This window comes from Desmodus rotundus, chromosome 7, assembly GCF_022682495.2.
Source record: "Desmodus rotundus isolate HL8 chromosome 7, HLdesRot8A.1, whole genome shotgun sequence".
Classification (NCBI taxonomy): domain Eukaryota; kingdom Metazoa; phylum Chordata; class Mammalia; order Chiroptera; family Phyllostomidae; genus Desmodus; species Desmodus rotundus.
The window spans coordinates 113,580,301-113,600,824 of NC_071393.1; the positions used below are offsets into that span (position 1 = coordinate 113,580,301).

General features: G+C 40.9%; 1 protein-coding gene across 5 annotated transcripts in view; it reads left to right on the plus strand.

Moving 5' to 3' along the window:
* Positions 1 to 20,524, plus strand: part of PCNX1 (pecanex 1) — a 139,537-nt gene that overhangs the window by 113,301 nt on the left and 5,712 nt on the right. For all 5 annotated transcript variants that reach the window (XM_053928457.2, XM_024568468.4, XM_045202137.3 and 2 more), the window contains 11 exons: positions 2,348 to 2,406; positions 4,386 to 4,601; positions 5,774 to 6,027; positions 7,805 to 8,035; positions 10,688 to 10,788; positions 11,552 to 11,702; positions 15,973 to 16,203; positions 17,028 to 17,302; positions 18,686 to 18,891; positions 19,404 to 19,846; positions 20,258 to 20,398. In XM_053928457.2, coding sequence (XP_053784432.1) covers positions 2,348 to 2,406; positions 4,386 to 4,601; positions 5,774 to 6,027; positions 7,805 to 8,035; positions 10,688 to 10,788; positions 11,552 to 11,702; positions 15,973 to 16,203; positions 17,028 to 17,302; positions 18,686 to 18,891; positions 19,404 to 19,846; positions 20,258 to 20,398 — 2,308 coding nt within the window. The remainder of the gene's footprint in view (positions 1 to 2,347; positions 2,407 to 4,385; positions 4,602 to 5,773; positions 6,028 to 7,804; positions 8,036 to 10,687; positions 10,789 to 11,551; positions 11,703 to 15,972; positions 16,204 to 17,027; positions 17,303 to 18,685; positions 18,892 to 19,403; positions 19,847 to 20,257; positions 20,399 to 20,524) is intronic.

Below are 20,524 nucleotides of genomic sequence, written 5' to 3' on the forward strand. Positions count from 1 at the left end.
ATCCAGTCTGCACCCCTTTGGTTTGCAGGCCGCCACGCAGTCCACTGAGCCACACCAGCCAGGGCTCATGAAGATAAGTTTTCAGTGACTGTTTTGTACATGAAGTTTTATCCATTTAGGCTTATTTCTTCAGGCTGTTTAATCTGATACCTAATAATTACCCTTGTATGTAATCTCTCCAAATTTATTTAATTTAAGGAAGAATATCTAAAAGGAAAGTTACTGAGTTGTGGAGCTTAAACATTTTAAAGGCTTTTAATATGCATTAACCTTGATTCAGAAAAGACTTGTACTAATTTATAATTCTGGCCAGCTCCATGTCTGCTTTTCTCTCTACACTTTCACATATTGACACATACAGGTGAAAATAGTAGTCTCACCTTCTAAACAAAGAACTAGCTTGTGCATTTGAAATTTCGCCCTAGTCTCTTATCAAAAAGCCACCCATGGTGTTTTTCCCTTTTGTTGAATTTTAATTTCATTTATTCTCTGTTCTTCTGGGCCAACTTAAATATAGCCCAAAATCATGTCTATGGCAGTACCTCTTAACCTATTTGGTCTCAGAACCTTTTTAGAGTCTTAAAAGTTATTGGAAGTCTCCAAAGAGTTTTTGTTGATAAGGGTTTCATCTACCAATATTAACCACATTAGAAAACTTTAAAAATTTAAATGTTTATTAATTTTAGAATAGCAACAATAAACCCATTACATGTAAACAGAAATAACATTTTTGAAATGCAGAGAACTGTATTTTCCATCGCACTAAAAAAACCCAGAAAACAGTGAGAAGTTTCATTGTTTTATAAATCTCTTTTATGTCTAGCTTAATAAAAGACAGCTGAATTCACATATCTGCTTCTGCATTCAATCTGTTGTTGCAATATGTTGTTTTAGTTGAAGTGTATGAAGAAAATCTGGGCTCACAGAAATAGTTATTGAAAAAGAGAGAAGTATTTTAATAGCTTTTTTAGACAATCGTGGATATTCTTTGATCATTTACTGTAAGTTAACAAATGGTTTGTTTCCTAAAGATTAGTTACAGTGTGGAATCTAAAACCATATCCATAAATTTCTGGAACTGTGTTACATCAAAATTCACTGATATGTCTTAGACTTTGGATGGATCTTTTTTACCCATGCATAAGCTTAGGACATCATTTTATCCATCATTTAGAAAATATTGGTTCACTGAGTAATATAGACCTTCAAATTTTGACACATTCCATTCTGTAATATTTTTAAAAATGTGTTCTTTCATATCACCACCAATCCCAAAAGAAAACTGTGTGAGTCTTGGGAAGCTATCAAGCTCACAGTGGTAGATATAAATAAGGTTTCCCCAATTCTAATTTTGCTTGAAAATTGTAATTTTTTGTTATTGGCAGAAGATACCATTGTCACTTGTTTTCCTTGAAATGGCAGGCTCCCTTTCTTCATTTTTGAGAAGTGTTTGTCGAATACTCATCTGTATAATCATGGTTTATCCATCAGTCATTCAAGTAAAAATGGTCGTCCGTGAAGAAAAGTGGCCTGTACAGCTTGTCCATCAAGCCGTCGCCCAAATGCTTTCCCTTGAGACACCGCCCTACTTCGGGTGCAGCAGATGGGCTTCACGAGTGTTTAGCCACATGTGTTAGACAGACCTGTCCCGAGGGCTGGTAATTTGATACAGTTAGTGTTTTTCAGTGCTTCATTAAGAAATTTTACAGCGAGACTTGAATTTTTATACATTGTTTTACCTTGTGCATGTGTGGCAGTGACAACCAGTAGGGTTGGGTGCCCCGCCTTGCTTCGTGTTGACCTTTGCGCCATCAGTGCGATTGTCTGCGCAGTGACGGAAAGCAGCAGCAGCCCAGCACTATTACAAACATAGTTTCAATACGGAAACTCTGGAAGGGTCTTGCGTCCCCTCCTCTGGGTTTTGTGGACCACATTTTGGGAACCACTGTACCACTGGACGTTAATAGACGTGCCTTCCCCTTGCAAAGAATGTTTCATGTACTGTGTATTTTTAAGATCTTTTTATGGAATGGAGTTTTTCATCCTCCTTTTTTTTTTTTTTTTTTTTTTTGCATTAAACTCATTAATGTCTCTCAACACACTGTTCAGTGTCCCACCCGTTAGGAAATAACTGCTCCGTTTATGTATGACGGGTGTGGGGGAGTGAAAGAGAAAAGCCTCACCCCTAACGTTGTGCCGCTGCAGAGCTTTGTCAATATGCCGATCGTAGGTTTCTGTCACAGATGGTCATAAGGTGACAATGTTTATTTCACTTTTCTCCATTTTAAATATTAGACATTGCTACGTATAAAAAGGTTACTAAAAATGTTTATTTTGCCATCTTCAGCACAAAACGAGTGGATCATTCAAATACCAGATTGGCTTCCCAGCTTGATAGAAATCCAGGTAATAGCTTTATTTGTGAATCAAGAAAAATGTCTAATGAATTTGTGTGTGTATGTGTGTGTATTTTACTCCCAACTTGTTGGGAATCCTGTGTTGGTTCCAAATGGTCATTTTTTAGAAACCAAATATCCTATGCTTTATTTTGTTTTACTTTAGCAAAATATACATGAGTTAGACTATTACAACTTATATACCCTTATCTTATAAAGTGCATTTTAAGAACACTGATAAGGATAAAAAACACCATTCAAAGATTGTTATTACATAGGTTAAAAAGGAGAACACAGTTAAAAGTAAAATTGGTTAGGGGTCTTAAATACTATGCATTCTGATCAATATGTGTTTTATTAATATGTTTGTTTTCCCCTTCCCTGAATGTTTAGATAAATACTAATTTAGTTTCATTCGGTTTATTGTATATAGAGATGTCGCATGGGGGGCCAAATAGCCACTCAACGTAGGGCTTCAGTGGGTGGCACTTCGGTGGCATTACTATGATCTACAGTCTGATTCTTGGTTTTGTCATTTGGGAAACATCCTTTTGTTGCCCCGCCCATTAGTAATTTGATACAGAGAGTGTGAATGTCACTTCTTCAGCCATGGAGATGAACATATCAACCGGAAATCCGAGGTATTAATTTACTAAAAGAAATACAACTTTCCAAATAGACAGGAATATTGGTATTCATTTGACTCACAGATTGCTTCAAATGCTATCTACTTAAGAAACTAAATTATAGTGACAGATTAAATCATAAGTATAAAATTGAACTAAGGAGAACTAATTAGTTGATATTAATGATTGTCGTTATCATATTCTGGTGGATAAACCCACCTCAGCTCTAGTGTGTCCCAGTAAGGGGCTCGGAACTCGCACTGTGCGGACGATGCCATCCTGCACATCAAAGGCCATGTCCTGCACTAACAGTTCGGTGGTGGGCGGACAGAGCCTTGCACAGGGCCATCTTACTGAAGTGAGAGTTGGAGCGCCCTTCGTTATTTTATTACTTAGTGAGGCTGAGTTTAAAGTAGTGATTAAGCTTTGTATATTTTGCCATTCTCCAGTGTGATACTTTAGGCACTCATTTACAGGTTATTGCTTTGCATGGGTTACTTCTGAAGATGTCATTTCCTTTCCCCCGCCTAAGATTTTATTTGGGTATTTTTAGAGAGAGGGGAAGGGAGGGAAAAAGAGAGGGAGAGAAAACACTGATGTATGAGACATACAGCATTAGGTTGCCTCTTGCACACCCCCAACTGGGGACCTGGCCTGCAACCTAGGCATGTGCCCTGACTGAGAATCAAACCTGCCACCTGTTTGGTTTGCAGGCCAGAGCTCGACCCGCTGAGCCACACCAGGGCTGAAGATGGTCATTTCCTTTATTGGGTGATGTTTTATCCTATTTTTTTAAAAGGATGACTCTAATACATTGTGTAGGTTCTTTGCCACTGTTTCTGTATATACAGTTTATTAGTTTTAAAGATCTCAGTGTATAAGTTATTTTGATAGACAACTTCTTTTTGTTTTGAACTATCTTGTTTGTTAAAATCTTGTATTACTTTACCCACTTTTTTACTGGTATTCTTTTTGTCCTGGTTCTGATCTTTTTTCATCTATTTCATTTCTCTTGCGTGGCTTTAATAAGGCATAGCTCATTCAACAGTGATAGAAAGAATCGTGCACTCTTAAAAAGGTGGAAAAGACCTTAGCTTTTATGTACTCCACTTCCCGCATTTTAGGGATGGGAACCATTCAGAGAGGTTATGTGACTTCTAACTCTAAATTCTGAAACTTTCCCCATTACTCTATATGCCATTTTTATATTGAATTTGTAAGAGTATGAAAATTGTTTTCCTTGTCAAAAATATAGATACAACCCTAACTAGAAATTAGCTTTAATATTTTTAACAATCTTGTATGTTGATATAAGGGGGACTTAGGGTAAAATTTAACATTGTTTTAAAATCTCTTCTTGTAGGATCGGACGACAACAATCTGAATTCCATCTTTTACGAACACTTAACCAGATCCCTACAGCACAGCCTCTGTGGCGATTTGCTCCTGGGACGGTGGGGGAACTACAGTACAGGGGACTGTTTCATTCTTGCCTCCGACTACCTCAATGCGCTAGTGCACCTTATAGAGATTGGCAACGGGCTGGTCACTTTCCAGCTGCGGGGACTCGAATTCAGAGGTAAGACGTTCACCTTCTATTTCCATGATGTGCTCCTGGGATTTCTAAGTTTTATGTGTTTACATCGCAAGTCAAAAGCTATCGTAAAATTTGATCCTTAATCTTTGGAATTGTAGAATAAGAAAAGTTATTAGAGAGTAATTATTAGATTTTTCCTCAAAATTACACATTCAGAGAAGAACCATTTTCGTAGGATGCCATATGTAAAGGTAGTAACATGAGTGTAGAATTGACTTGTTCTCCTGGCGATGTCGAGTTTCTGTCGTTCTGTGCTTGCTCTCTTGCCAGTCTCTCTCTGTGACCAGTGCGTATACCGGTTAGATGGGTGGCAGAGTGGAATGCGGTGTTTTTGTGTGAGCTAGAGAGTAGCTAATTGATTGACTTTCATATAAACACCAAGCCTTTGCCCTCAACAGCCTTTTTTTAAAAAAATTGGAGTGAAATTCACATTACATCAAATCATCAATCTTAAAGTGGACAAATCAGTGACATTTAGTCCATGCACAATCTGATACCATGTAAAAGAAGATAACTTCAAAGAACTGTGCAGGATGATCAGACTTCATACATACGTAATTGACACTTTATCCGCAATCTTCAAATGCCAATTATTGTTAGAATTGACAACAGAAAAAAGTTTCAGTTATGTACTTAATATTAAATTATAATGAATATTACAAGTTACACAGCCGAATAAGCAGGATGTATACGATATATTGGCTTGCGGCGCGAATGTGGTGCTGGTGGACGGAGCTCAGATTCTTCCGAGTCCTGCGTGTCTGCCGTATCGGGTGCCCTGGGATGATTGGGTTCTCGTCCTACTCCTCCTTTTCAGAATTAACTCAAACCCTCAGGAGATGTACCATTACTTAGTTGGTCTTCATTCAGTAGGAATGTAAATGCAAATTTGAAAGGGTTGGGAATCTGTGAATAAAAATTAAGGAGGTTACTTTACAAATTCTCAGAACCCCGAATGTGCTAACGCATATTGTCATTCTGTAGGAGATGAATACACAGTATCCCTGCTTTCAGGAGCTGGCTGCGGTTTGTTAATGGACATTCCAAGACAAATCAATCACATACTTTCATTTGTCATGAAATGTCTTTTCTCTGAATTGCTTGGTTTTTAAAGCATTCATTTTCCCAGTTTATGATTTTGTCCCCTCCTCAAGGTACTTACTGCCAGCAACGGGAAGTGGAGGCTATAACCGAAGGTGTTGAAGAAGATGAAGGGTTCTGCTGTTGCGAACCTGGCCACATTCCTCACGTGCTTTCCTTCAACGCTGCGTTCAGCCAGCGCTGGCTCGCCTGGGAAGTCATAGTCACCAAGTATATTCTGGAGGGTTACAGCATCACTGACAACAGTGCCGCTTCTATGCTTCAAGTCTTCGATCTTCGGAAAGTACTCACCACTTACTATGTCAAGGTAAGAGCGTGTGCCTGCCTCAGTCTTCTAACAATGGGAGGCTCTTCATGGGTAAGGTATATAGATAGATAGATAATTTTTAATATACAGATATAGATATAGATATCTATACATATATGTATTCTACTTGTGCTTTGCCTCTATGTGGTGATTTAAATTCTCTAGTATCCAGTATAGTCAGTAATTTATACCTTTGATGGTCTCGCTGGTTTTCTTCCTTTAGTGAAACTTACTCATTGTTCACTAATATTAATAGCTACAGCTTGTAGCTCAGATGTTCTAGGTACTGTGCTGAAGAACACACACACATGTATACATACACATGCCTGTATCTTTCCTCATTCTCTGTAATGTCTTGTTTCACAAATAAACAAGTTAAGAATTAGAAGTTTATTTGCCCAAGTCCTCCAACTAGCCAGTAAAGTTAGGGATTTAAAACCCAGGCTTGTCTGACTCCCGAGCCCTTGCTGTTAACCACTGCTTTGCTCTGTTTTCAACAAGCTCAATAGAAGTATTATAAGACTGGGGAGGTCACCAAGACCACCCTCACTTGTGACAGCCAACTGCAATTTCAGGGTCCCCAAGACAACTCTCGGGGTTGATAATTTGCTACACAAGGACTCACAGAACTCAGCAAGGCCATTACACTTACAGTTAGGATTTACTGAGAGGGAAGCATACAGATTAAAGTCAGCCAAGGGAGAGGCACACAGGGCGGGGTCCCGAGATGCCAAGGGGTGAGCTTCCAGGCGCCCTCTCCCAGTGGGGTTGTGCAGAGGATGCCTGTTGCTCCCGGCAACAGAGCATGACAGTACTCACAGAGTGTTGTCAGTTAGGGAGGCTCCCCTGAGCCTCAGGGTGGAGGGTTTCTATTGGAGCGGAATCACATAGGCTTGGCTGACCACCCACTTGGCCAGCCTGAGTCTCCAGCTGCTAGAGGTCACTGCTGTAAGCCTCCAGGTGAACAAAAACCCTATTGGAGGTTACCTCCCAGGAACCCAGAGCAAAGCCCAAACCTCTATTTGGGCAAAGTTAGTTCTTTACTGCACTGGTATTTTAGCATGGCTATAATTTGGGACCTTCCAGGCAAAGCTGATATTTTCCAAGATGAAAATGTGTGCTAAATTTTAATGGCCCCTATGCGAACCTTCTGTATCTTATGTTGTTACCTACATATGCCGCCTTATGTGTGCTGCCTGGGGCGAGCCTCGGGTCTTCTATTTACTGTTCGATTACACACAGCCTCAGGAAGATGAGGAGATTGGCTTTATAACATATTCCGTGTGTGTGTGTGTGTTTTTGTGTGCGTGGCATTTTCGTCTCTAAATATGTATATTTCTATTGCTTTATAGGAATATATTAGATATATTTCTGTAACTTGAGCTATGGTCACAGTATGATTTAATAGCTTTCTGAGAAATTTCTCAAAATAAATGCACCATAATAAATGCTTTCTACCTCTCTTAAAAGATTCTGAATTCAAAAGCTCTAAAACCAATAGACTAGAATTATTATTTTTTAGACTAGAATTATTTTTGAAGTTGCCTTGTTGAATTTATGGATATGGTTTTAAAAGTACTAAATGTTTTTCCATCCAGGAAGTCCTGCAGTATATTATTATAGCATTCTTAAAATGTACATTTATAATATTGAGCCAGAATAACATATTTTTGAGTTGTACTATCATAATAAATACTTGGAGTGTACTTACTGAGGATTGAAGTTAATTCAAATTGTGATTTAGCTTGAATTTTTAAAAAAATCTTTTCCTTGTCAGGGCATCATTTACTACGTCACAACCTCTTCAAAGCTTGAGGAGTGGCTAGCTAATGAGACCATGCAGGAGGGACTGCGCTTGTGTGCTGACCGAAATTACGTGGACGTGGACCCGACGTTTAACCCGAACATTGATGAAGACTATGACCATCGGCTAGCAGGCATATCCAGAGAGAGTTTCTGTGTGATTTACCTCAGCTGGATAGAGTACTGCTCTTCCCGAAGAGCAAAGGTAGAGTTGATCTCGTTTATAACTCTTTGAATCTGTTTTTCTAAAGATGGAAAGGGTATCTCTCTTTGTTATTATGAGGTCACTTTTTCCCCAGCCCCTTTCTTTCTGACCTGCGGGGTTCGTGACAAGTTACAGGCAGTGGCCTGCCTGGTGCTTTCACCTGCAGTTCCCGCTCTCTCCCTCGATCAGCCTGCCCTCCCCCTGTGCACGCACACACACGCACACAAACGTTACAGATTACATGGAGCACCCGCTACCCACACCGCCACACGCCAGATTTAAGGACAGTTTAATATCTTTGTCTCAAAATCGAAGTCTAAACCAGCACAGTCTGATCGAATTTTCGGCAGTGATGGAAAGGTTCTGTGCTGATCCAGTGTGTAGTTACTAACCCACCACGTGTGGCTATTATTAGATGCCTGACATGTGGCCAGTATGACTAAGGAACTCAATTTTAAATTTTATTTAACTTTAATTGACTTAAATTTAGGGCTAGTGGCTACCCTATTGGACAGAGTTCATCTAGACTCCTGACTTTTAGATGTGAACATAGGTAAAATGAGCCAGGAATGTGTACAAATGCAGATTCTTGGGCCTCACCTGAGATCCTAATGCTGTGGGTGTAGGCTGGGGGTCCAGAATCTGTATCACCTTGGTGATTGTAACTCAGCTGGTTTCTAATCCACACTTCAGGATAACTTGTTTTATCTTGTAACTAAAGCGAGTTACAGACCTTATCAACCACTGCTTTCCTTCTAGGTCTCCTGGCTCCCGTGGCTATGTTATTACTCCCCTACTTAGGCTCCATGTAACACAACCACAACACCAAGGTCTGCGGTTCCCAAAGCTAATTCCTACCTGCACTGCTTCTTTGCAAGCAGCAGTCTGGTGTGGTTGGACCGCCAGCGCTGTAGGCACAGGACGACTGTGTCATGGAGGTCGTGGGCCACCTGGGCAGCGAGCACCATTCTCTTGGTCTGGGAGGTGCACACTGGCCGTCTGTCTGTAGGCGTAGCACCCGCTGTAGTCTTAGGTACACAGTTTTCATCAGATTTGGAAATTCTTCAGCCATTCTTTTCTTCCAGTGCTTTCTGTCTTCTCCCCTCTTTTGTGGGCTCCAGTTGCATTTACATTAGGCTGCCTGATGTCCTGCAGCTCCTGGATGCTTTTTTCAGTCTCTTTTGTCTCCGTGTTTAATTTTGCATAGTCTTTATTGCTGTATTTTTAGATCATTAATTTTTTCTTCTACATTTTTTGATATGTCTTTAATGCCATCCAGTGCATTTTTTAAATCTCAGACATTGTACTTTTTTGTATGTCTTGAAGTTTAACTTGTCTTTTTCATAAGTCTTTTATGTCTCTATGTAGCATGATGTCATTTCTCTATCTTTTGAACAGTTATAATTTTTTTTAATGTTCTTTTTGACTAATTCTGACATTTGTGTCCATTCTGGGTCAGTTTTGACTGAGTGAGCAATTAATTGATTATTCTTTTATGGGCTATATTTTCCTGCTACTTTACATGCCTGACAACTTTTGATTGGGTGCTAGACTCTATGAATTTTACTTGGATGGGTGCTGGATATTTTTGTATTCCTATAAATATTTTAGACTTTTGCTCTGTGACACAGCTGAATTCCTCGGGGACAGTTTGATCTTTTCCAACTGTCCCCAAGAGCTTGCTTTTTAGCCTTCTTAGGAGGGGCCAGTCTTCAGTTGGGAGCTGATTTTTCCCCATTACTGAGACAGTACTGTTCTGAGTTGTTAGGAGAGTAGATCTTTAAAGTTCTCATCATGAGGAAGAAAAATTTTGTAACTATATATGGCAATGAAATTTCTTCTGTAGAGTATTAGGATCTTAGCTAAACTTCTCAAAGTACTTACACTTAGGGGTTTTTTTTAGTATATCTAAGCATTATGAAGTGTTAGATTTTATTTAAAGATTCCAAAGAACCTCCTCATATACACTGATACTTCATTTAGTGTTTTATTGTTGTTTCTTTTCATTGAAACTTTTGAGGAGGTAGAAACTAGTTAAGTTCCTTAATCTCTCTGATTTGTTAAATAGATATATTCTGATTTGATAAATACTTATATGGCTTTCTGATAATTAATGTTCTTTGTTTTTTAGGTATAATTGATATTCAACATTATTTTCAGGTGTACATCATAATGATTGATATTCGTATATATTGAAAAACAGTCACCACAATAAATCTAGTTAACTACCATCATCATACATAGTTACAAAGGTTTTTCCTCATGATTAGCACTTTTTAAAAAAGATTTTATTTATTTATTTTTAGAGAGGGGGAAGGGAGGGAGAAAGAGAGGGAGAGAAACATCAGTGTATGGTTGCCTCTCATGTACCCCCCACTGGGGACCTGGCCCCCAACCCAGGAATGTGCCCTGATTGGGAATTGAGCGACCTTTCAGTTCAAAGGCTGGCACTCAGGCCACTGAGCCACACCAGCCAGGGCGGGATGAGAACTTTTAAGATCTACTCTCAACAACTTTCAAATGTGCAATGTAATATTACTAACTGTAGTTACTACGTTAGATTCCCAAGACTTACTGGTTTTATCACTGGAATTTGTACCTTTGGCCTCCTTCACCCTAGTCTTTTGTTTGGTTGTTGTTTGTCTTTTGAAGCCGCTGGATGTGGACAAAGATTCGTCCCTGGTGACTCTTTGTTACGGACTGTGTGTTCTGGGGCGAAGAGCTCTGGGGACTGCCTCCCACCATATGTCCAGGTACAGGCATTTCTGTCTTCAGGAAGGGACTGTGGGAAGCTGTATGAATCAACTCTGTATGAAGAATCTGGAATTGTTTCTCATGGAAGCATTTTATGCTAATTTATTGCAAAAATCTCTTCAGATGTTGTGTTGTATAGATCTTTTTGTTGAACTTAGTTGAGTTCTGTTCAGTGGTTAACAAAACTGGCTTTTAAAATTGACTTCTCTGGGCAACTACTGATAGTGAGAACTTAATAGATTTGAGGCATTTTAAAAAATAATCAGCCCATAACATTTGATTGGTCTCCTCTCAGTCTACATCTATGTTTCTAACAACTCACTTCTTTTAAAATTTTTCCATATTTCCTTTTTGCCCAGAGAATTTATACTTTTAATGTAGTTGTGCATTTGATTTTGGAACTCTAAATATAAACTGGATTTCTTAATATACACATCCAAATGAATCAGAATTAAAAATACCATATATTTTAAGTTTTTTCTGATTACTACATCTTTTCCATTAGGCCCTCAGTTTTTTAAACTTGTATACTCTGCCTGTTGTTCATTATTATGGACTCAGTGTTACAGTGTTTCACAAACATGGGTCCCAGGTCAAAAGGCCCTATCCCTTGTAATTCTGGTTTTAGGTGCCGACGTTAGTTCTTGGGTCTGTGTTCTTAAAACACTCCCAACATGATTGTGATACACTGCCAGATATAAGAATCAGTGTAATGAAAGACCTTTGTCAAAATACGTAAACTTCTATCTCCAATCTTAACAGTAATTTAGAGTCATTCCTCTATGGACTGCATGCCTTGTTTAAGGGCGATTTTCGTATTTCTTCAATTCGAGACGAATGGATCTTTGCCGACATGGAGTTACTAAGAAAAGTGGTGGTCCCTGGGATCCGGATGTCCATTAAACTTCATCAGGTGAGAAGAGGAAACTTCTAACTAACTGCTGTTGTTTAATGGTGCTTCCTCACTTGACTTCCAAATTACATTTCTTAGGAAACTTTTGAGAAATACTCTGATTTGAAACAAAGGAAACATGATTCATGGCAAGATGCAACGTCTTAGAATCCCGAACCTGTGTCTCTAACAGTGAATTTGGATATTAATATCAGGGCGTGATCTGGGCATGAACACGAGGAGAAATTTATGCAGGCCCTGTAGTGCTTGCTTTGACTGTACAGGACTGTAAGTCACGCCTCTTCCGTGAGCGAGTGTTAGGTGCCACTCAGTGCATGTAGCAGCATCTCAGGGCTCTGTAAGTGCTGCTGTCACTGAACTGTGAGTTTTGTTTAGTGCGTTATATTGAGTAATAGATGGTTGGGACAGAATTAATCTTAGTTCAATCCCAGTAGGGTTAAAAAAAATTAAAATGAGGCCCCAAAATGCATATTGCTCTGAATCTTTTTTTTTTTTTTAAGATTCTATTTATTTATTTTGAGAGAGAGCGGAAGGGAGGGAGAAAGAAAGAGAAACATCAGGGTGTGTGAGAAATATTGATCGGTTGCCTCTCACACGTACCCCAACCGGGGACTAGGCCCACAACCAGGAATCAAACCAATGACCTTCTGTTCTGCAGGATGGTGCCCGACCAAATGAGCTTCACCAGTCAGGGTGAAGCCTTTTCTCTTTCCAAAGGTTTTATTTATTTATTTTTAGAGAGAGGGGAAGGGGCGGGGAAAAAGAGAGGGAGAGAAACATCAGTGTGTGGTTGCCTCTTACACAGCTCCCAGTGGGGACCTGGCCCACAACCCAGGCTTGTGCCCTGACTGGGAATGGAACCAGCGACACTTTGATTTGCAGCCAGCACTCAATCCACTGAGCCACACCAGCCAGGGCTGTATCATTTTAAGAATATATTTTGAGACTAAGTAAAATAAGACCTCACTTAATGTTGTCAATAGGTCCTGGAAACTGCAACTTTAAACGAAACAACATACGATGAAACCAGTTTTCCCATAGGCTAATTGATACAAACACCTGTTAAGTTCTTGTGGCCTATTTCTGGTCACAGGAACAGCCAAACTTCTAGATAAAGATCCAAAATACTTCTAAAGTTAAACATTGAAATAAATTTGAGCTATACATGTGTTTAAGATAGATAAATAAAAACAAGTAAGGTAGTTGTTTACCAGCCTGATTATTCCAGCTCAGGGTTTCAGATGCCCGGAGCCTCTCCCACAGCTTGGGGTAAGGTGGGCACCCACCTGGGACGGGATGCCGTTAAATCACAGCACCCACGCCCACTCAGACTGGGACCATGTAGACATGACAGTTGACCTCACAGGCACAGCTTTGGGACATGGGAGGAAATGTCATGTCACAAAGCACGCAGACATGGGGAGAACGTGCAGACTGCACAGACCATGGCCCTGGCCAGGAATTGACTTTTGTGTGTTTTTTTCCTCGTCAACGTTACAATGAAACGACTGTATTCGAGGACTTGCCGTAGTGGCCCTTGCTGCTGTAGTCACCCCACCCGCAGCCGTTACCAGCTCTTACGATGGAGAGACCATGCGACAAGGCTCACTAGGATGCACCTGCTGCGCTCAGATCTGACTGAATCTGTTTTTCCCCAAATGAGAGCTGAATCGCTCTTCAAGTGATCTAAATGTTCGAAGTTAATGTCCCATGTTATTTAGGAGCATTTTTAATAAGGGATATATTACTTGAAAACCTCTGAAAGAATAGAATACCGTTTGCAGGACGATGGGGAAAGTAACGTATTTGGGATCAAACAATTGTCTGTCATCAGAGCAGCTTTACAGTTTCAAGACAAAATTCAGTAGATTTAAAAGAAAGAGGTAAAGACTCCAGATTACAGTGTTTTTGTTTTGTTTTCTTATTTTGTTATTCTCTGTCTGGTATCTCTCCTTTTGTCTTGTTATGTCCTAAGAAACATCTGAGCCTATGAGGAGGTTTTATGAGATTTTATTTGAGCCAAACTGACGGCAATGCTGGGAAGCAAGATTTCAAATGCTCCCTAAAGTGTTTTTAAAACTTCGGGTTTCTCAGAAGGTACTGATGACATACCCGCTGTGTAAGAAGTCATCTGTTTTACCAGCATGATTATCTGGCAGTGGCTGACAGACATCTTCGGTTAATCCTCAACGTTACGATAGATACGTCATCGCCGTCTGCCAGAGAGGAAGGTGGTGCGCAAGGTCCACAGCCTCCGATACCTGAGGCCTTCGCTTCTAGTCTCCCTCTGGAAGTGCTCTCGCCTGTTGCTGCCAGGTCCACTTCCTTCCATGTGCCTTTGGCCGCGGCATCCTTGCCTGTGACAGTGCTCCTCTACCTTGTAGTCAGGCCCAGCCCACCCAGTGCAGCACACTCACTGTTAGCTATGACTGACGCAACAGTGACAGACGGGAGGGTAAGGAGGTCGGATTGGGAGCCTGGGAGCCATGGAGGGCTGGGGGGGGGGTCAGAGAGGGAGTGAGAGAGAGTGCAGGGACCACCTGGACAAGCTTTGTAATTCCGATAGGCCTTTGAGGAAGGTAGAGATGGACCTATGAAGTAACAAGCAACAGCCATTTGTTGACCATTGCTTTGAGTCAGAAGTTGGAGTGTCCATGAGGGGACTCTTGAGCCAGGAAAAGATAAATGTGTAAACCAGAGTTGGTCATCTCCAAAGTGCGTATGTTGTACCTGTGATAATCTGCAAACGTGAATGATAGGCATATATATTAAAAGAAAGGATTAGCACACACTTACTTGTCATACGACCCAGCGCTCTCACTCCTAGATACTTACCCAAGAGGACGAAAGCGCGTGTCCATGTCAGACATATAAAGGGTACGCCGTATGATTTTCTTTAGATAAAACTTAAAACAGGCAAAATTAATCTATAGAGACAGCAGGTCAGGGTTGCTTGGATGTAGAGATTGAGTGCCAGAAGGCAGCAGGGAACTTTGGGGGTGACTGCAGCAGTGGTCACAGGGTGTGCGTGGTTGTCGGAGTGCACTCAGCGACGCGTAGAGTGCCTGTAACTTGTATATAAATTACACCTCAAACTTGACTTTAAAAAATGATTCTCTTTCCAGAGAGCTTAAAATATAGCTCACTACTGCTGTACTACTTTTGTAAGTTCCTCAGTGCAACCCTGTCCTCTTTTACCTAAACAAATATTTCCAATTTTATATTTTCTTTGTTTTCCTCACTAAGTTGGTTTTTCATATCTTCATATAATCTTTTTTTTCTGTTAAAGGGTATTTCTCTGTTATCAGTTAAGGAAGACAAACTATATAAATGGTCTCTAGAATTGTGTTTCTTATTAACCAGGCACTTTTCACATAAAGCCACATCTCTGGAATGCTTCTAATAGACCGTTTGTCCTGCCTCTTATCTAGTTGAGATACGGCTCAAAGCCATGAGCTTTGCAGGCAGAGTAAGGGTCCTAGTCCTAGACAAGCTAGAAGAACCTTCCCTGAAAAACCTCTGGGTCTTCGTAACTGCTCATTCAGTGAGTGGGTGATATCTGTCTACCATGTGCAAGATTCTGTGGCAGGCAGCGTGGATGAAACCGAGGAATATATGAAATGTATCTCCCATTCAAAACCTGTAACTTAACAGAAGATACAGGACATGTACCCAACTAACCATAACACAAATCTGAATTTCTGAAATGGTGTGTTATTAAGGAAACACAAATATTGCATTGGCTTCCTCTATATTTACAGTTGAGAGGTTGATAAATTTTCATATCCAGGTAAAGTAACGGATTTGTCTGAGGAGTGTGCTCTCTGAAGGGGAGATGAGAAGGAGCAGGAAGTCAGCATCCCCAAGGATGTGCACCCAAGTCTGGAGGTTCTCATACTATTATTAAGAGAATAATAAAAGTATTCACTGTGCATGTGAATAACGTTTGGTAACGTAAAGAGCTCTCCAGGACACTCCTTCATCTAACTCTTACAACCACCTTGTCAAGTAGGTTAAGCAGGTGTTACTGGCACTCAAAAATATCAAAACAGAAGCCCAAAGAGTCCTAGCTACTTCCTAGGTTTAGACGGTAATATCAGGCCTTAAACACATTTTTAGAACATTTTCCACATAGTTTACGTCTAATAATAACATGCTGATTTGAAATTTTCATTTAGTAACTGATTTAGTAATTATAGAAGTTTTTATCATCCTAGAAGTCATTGTCTTCGTTTCCTAAAAGAGATGAAGTTTTTATTTCTGTGTACAGGATCATTTCACTTCCCCGGATGAGTACGATGACCCTACTGTGCTCTATGAAGCCATTGTATCTCATGAAAAAAACCTCGTGATAGCCCACGAAGGGGACCCCGCATGGCGGAGCGCGGTCCTTGCCAACTCTCCCTCCTTGCTGGCTCTACGACACGTCATGGATGACGGCACCAATGAGTATAAGATCATCATGCTCAACCGACGCTACCTGAGCTTTAGGGTCATTAAAGTAAGTTTTCGAGGAATTAACTGGCATCTGAAAAAAAAGCAGCTTACATAATCTTATCCAACGTTTTAAAAAGTAGTTGAAATTCTTATAGAAAAAAAAAATAACCATACTACATCAGCATTTATTATTTATAGGCACTTAATTTTATTTATTTTGGCAGTAATTTAGTCTGTCCTCTGAAGTTTTCTAATATGCCATAAAGCCTTAACGTTTCTGTCTATTTCTGTTCTGGCAGTTTTTTAAATCTGCTTGATGTGCTACCTGAGCAGCTCTCGCAAACATCAGCTCTGTATTGCTAATGTGAAGCAATCCCTCAGCTGCAAAATGGTGCCGTAGGCTGTACTGAGTAGTGATAGTAAATGATTCACATTAGCACTGCCTTGGGTTTTGTTTGTTCTGGTAAACATCTTAGGCCCTAAAATTTTATTTTGATAGCTTGTAATGGTTATTTTTCTCTCAACTTCATTTAATCAAGACCCAAAGTCACAAACATCATTTCAACTCTAAAAATTTGTTACCTCTAATTTCTGTAAAAAATATGTTACGAATTCAATGCTTCACTAATTTGGAAAACTAAATGGACTACATTTTACTTGATATTTTTCCAAGACACAGCAGAAGAAATACTCTGTATGTGCTTATTTTTAATAGCCTGCTAATGGCAGTGGAAAATTGGTTAACCTGTTCAAACGTGACCTATTTCTACTTGTTTCCTGCTTTTCAGAGTTGATTGTCATAATGTCTTTTGTATCCCTCCCCTTTCCGTGTTTATGTGGATCTCGTTCTTGGCCCCTTAACCTAATTCCCGTGTGTCTGGTTTTCAGGTGAATAAGGAGTGTGTCCGCGGCCTTTGGGCAGGGCAGCAGCAGGAGCTTGTGTTTCTCCGTAACCGCAACCCCGAGAGAGGCAGCATCCAGAATGCAAAGCAAGCTCTGAGAAACATGATAAACTCATCTTGTGATCAGCCTATTGGCTACCCAATCTTTGTCTCACCCCTGACAACTTCTTACTCTGACAGCCATGAACAGCTTAAAGAAATTCTTGGGGGACCTATCAGTTTGGGAAATATCAGAAACTTCATAGTGTCAACCTGGCACAGGTGAGCCATGGGTTTGCAGGGTTCAGTGGTGGTGTATCCTGACCCTCAAGCTAGGGCTTGTGTGTTAGTGTCACCTGGAAAGTTTTTAGGAAAAATACACATTCCACAGCACAATATCAATCTATTATATCTGAACTTTAGGAAGTAGAGTCTGAGCATTTTTATCTTCAAATTTTTATTAGGTAAACCTAATGTACAACTCTGGCTACGAGCCCCTGCTTTAGCATTTAATACAGTCTTGACTAACCCCCTTTGTTTAATTTTATTTGCAGCATTTTGCTGCTATTAGAATGTGTGGTCGTTACACAGGACAAATTAGAGAAAAACATGAGAAACTTGTGCAGATTAATTACTTCTGTTTTATTCCATTCTGGCAGTAGGGGGAGCACTCCACTCGTGTTGAAACTCCTGGTCGGTCAGTGCAGAGAGACTGCTGCCATCCGCACGGTCCAGCCACTCAGATCTCAGATCTGTAGTGTGTCTTCAGGATGCACATTAATCTTTTCTCTGCATTTAATCTTGTGGATTACGGTGTGTGGTGTAGGAACAGCCCAATTCGGTGGTTGTGATGAAAAAATCGCAGAGTATTCTTTTCAATTCCTTAAGAGTTGTTCAGATCCTTAAATCAGAGCTTAAGAAAAACAGGATCTGAGATTAGAGCAATAAACTCTCAAATACGTGTTTTTGAATTCTTCTAGGAATACTCAGTATTCAAGAGTAAGGCTTCACCGTTGTAACATCAGTCCCCATTCAGACAGGAGGAAGAACACAAACCAGAGTAATATTCAAAGAAGTTTTTTAGAAAACAGGCTTTGCTCTGGAATTGCCTTATTTGCCCAGGACTGAGGGCCAAACAAGGGACACTGGATTTTCAGTGCTCAAACTAAGACAGTTGTGGGAGACGGGGACAGTTGGTCCCCTCCCACATAAAAAAATAAATAAATGAAAGGAGGAGGCATCGTTGCGGCAGCTCCCCTCAGATGCACGGCAGCATAAATTAGGCTTAGTTTCAATAAATTGGGTTTTCACGTGTTGCCTGCTGTAGAGGCGCTCAGTAGACACTGGCAAGAATTCTGTTTCCAGCTGTGACCTTAATGGTACTGTGTCGTGTGCAGTTCTTGATTACGGTGTAGGCAAGGGGACAGATGGAGGGTGCAAAAACTGAAATCAGTGGGGAGTGTCGAGGCGGTGAGTATAAAGGTGGCGGGGCGGGGAGGAAAGCACGACAGACTCTGTGTCCCTAGGGTTGATGGCACCAGAGAGACTTTCCACGGTGGGTGAGCATTAATAGCACTAAGCATTCGGGACAGCTAAAAACGAATAAAATACCTTATTTTGAAGTGATCTTGGGATAATGCTTCCTACTCTGGTGTTTGTTCCTAGGTTAAGGAAAGGTTGTGGAGCTGGGTGTAACAGTGGTGGCAATATTGAAGATTCTGATACTGGAGGTGGAACTTCTTGCACTAGTAACAACGTAACAATTGCAAACGATCCCTACAGCACCGTGTCCCCAGGAAGCACCGGAAACTCGGGCCAGGGGCCTGGAGCAGGACTCCATCCACCTGTCACGTCTTACCCTCCAGCACTCGGTAATGTGAAACAAAATTATGTGAATACCTCTTAGTTGTGGGGTTCAGTCAGTATGTGTGAAGAGGATGGCATATTACCTACTTGGAAGTAATATAAATCGAATATTTTGATTCACAGTTGGACATTATCTCATGTTTATATTAATCATTTTATATGTATACATATAAATATATGTTATTTGAAATATTTCTTTCAGTGTATCCTTTTTAAAGGCTAATAATAATATAATTTATTTAACTTCTCTCCAAGCCTTTTGACAAAGGACATAGGAAAACCCACTATTCAGTATCACTGATAATTTGTATTTATACGTAACCCCTTCATGGATATGAAAACTACACTGTGGTGTCACCTCCTGTAGGTAGTGGAGCTGGTCATTGGAATAGGTCGTGAGGATATTAATACTATATTTTGAGAACTAGTTAGTCTTAGAAAGTCTTAGAATCTGTTAAAGAATTAGCTGTGTTTGAATCATTCCACTTAGAACGGGTGCTGTGTTCCCGTTCCCCAGGCACCAGCCACAGCTCTCACTCTGTGCAGTCAGGCCTGGTCAGACAGTCCCCGGCTCGGGCCTCAGTCGCCAGCCAGTCTTCTTACTGCTACAGCAGCCGGCATTCCTCCCTCCGGATGTCCACTACAGGGTTCGTGCCCTGTCGGCGCTCTTCTACCAGTCAGATATCACTTCGAAACTTGCCATCCTCCATCCAGTCCCGCCTGTCCATGGTGAACCAGATGGAGCCCTCCGGTCAGGGTGGCACAGCCTGCCTGCAGCACGGCCTGCCTTCCTCCAGCAGCTCCAGCCAAAGCATCCCGGCCTGCAAACACCACACCCTCGTGGGTTTTCTTGGGACAGACGGGGGTCAGAGCAGTACCTCCGATGCACCGCCAGGCAACACCTTAAGTCCTGCCAGTAATTCACACGCCAAAAAGGGGGAGGTGATTTACAGAGTCCAGGTGAGTAGTAAGCCCAGGCTGCTTCTTGCACTGTTTGTCCTATGCATTTGTTTCTATTTCTTTGTTGTGTAAAGGACTCTTGTGAAAACACATCTTATATTACTTAGTCTGAACAGTGGAACATTTTTGAATGTTAAAAGAAAGCTTCTGCCACGGATAAACTGAAAGCAAGCAGGGTGTCGGTGCTGGTGTTTGGTCCCTGCTCCGCCATTGTCCTGTGGCCGTTGCAGTAAGGTCTGCTTATTAGCAGGCTGAAGGGATTTGGGAAGTGGGTCTTGAGATTTTTTATTCCTTTATAGACAGTGAACTTGAGACACAAAGAGTCCTGTAAAATTTTGTTGGGGATGATAGAATTTTTCATCTTCAAGAGAAAAATGGATTGGAAATGATCTAAATTTATTTACAATTTAGATTGTGGACCCCAGTCAAATCCTGGATGGGATCAACCTGTCCAAAAGAAAAGAGCTGCAGTGGCCTGATGAGGGCATCCGGTTGAAAGCCGGGAGAAACAGCTGGAAGGACTGGAGTCCGCAGGAGGGAATGGAAGGCCACGTAAGTTTCCCTGCGAGGCTCACGGGGGCACTGACTTTTGTAGCTGACTGACTTGTGTCCGTGCTGTTGGCTGATTTTATGTCCTCATGTTTAATTACCTGATAGAACTGCTGCCTCTAATCTTCA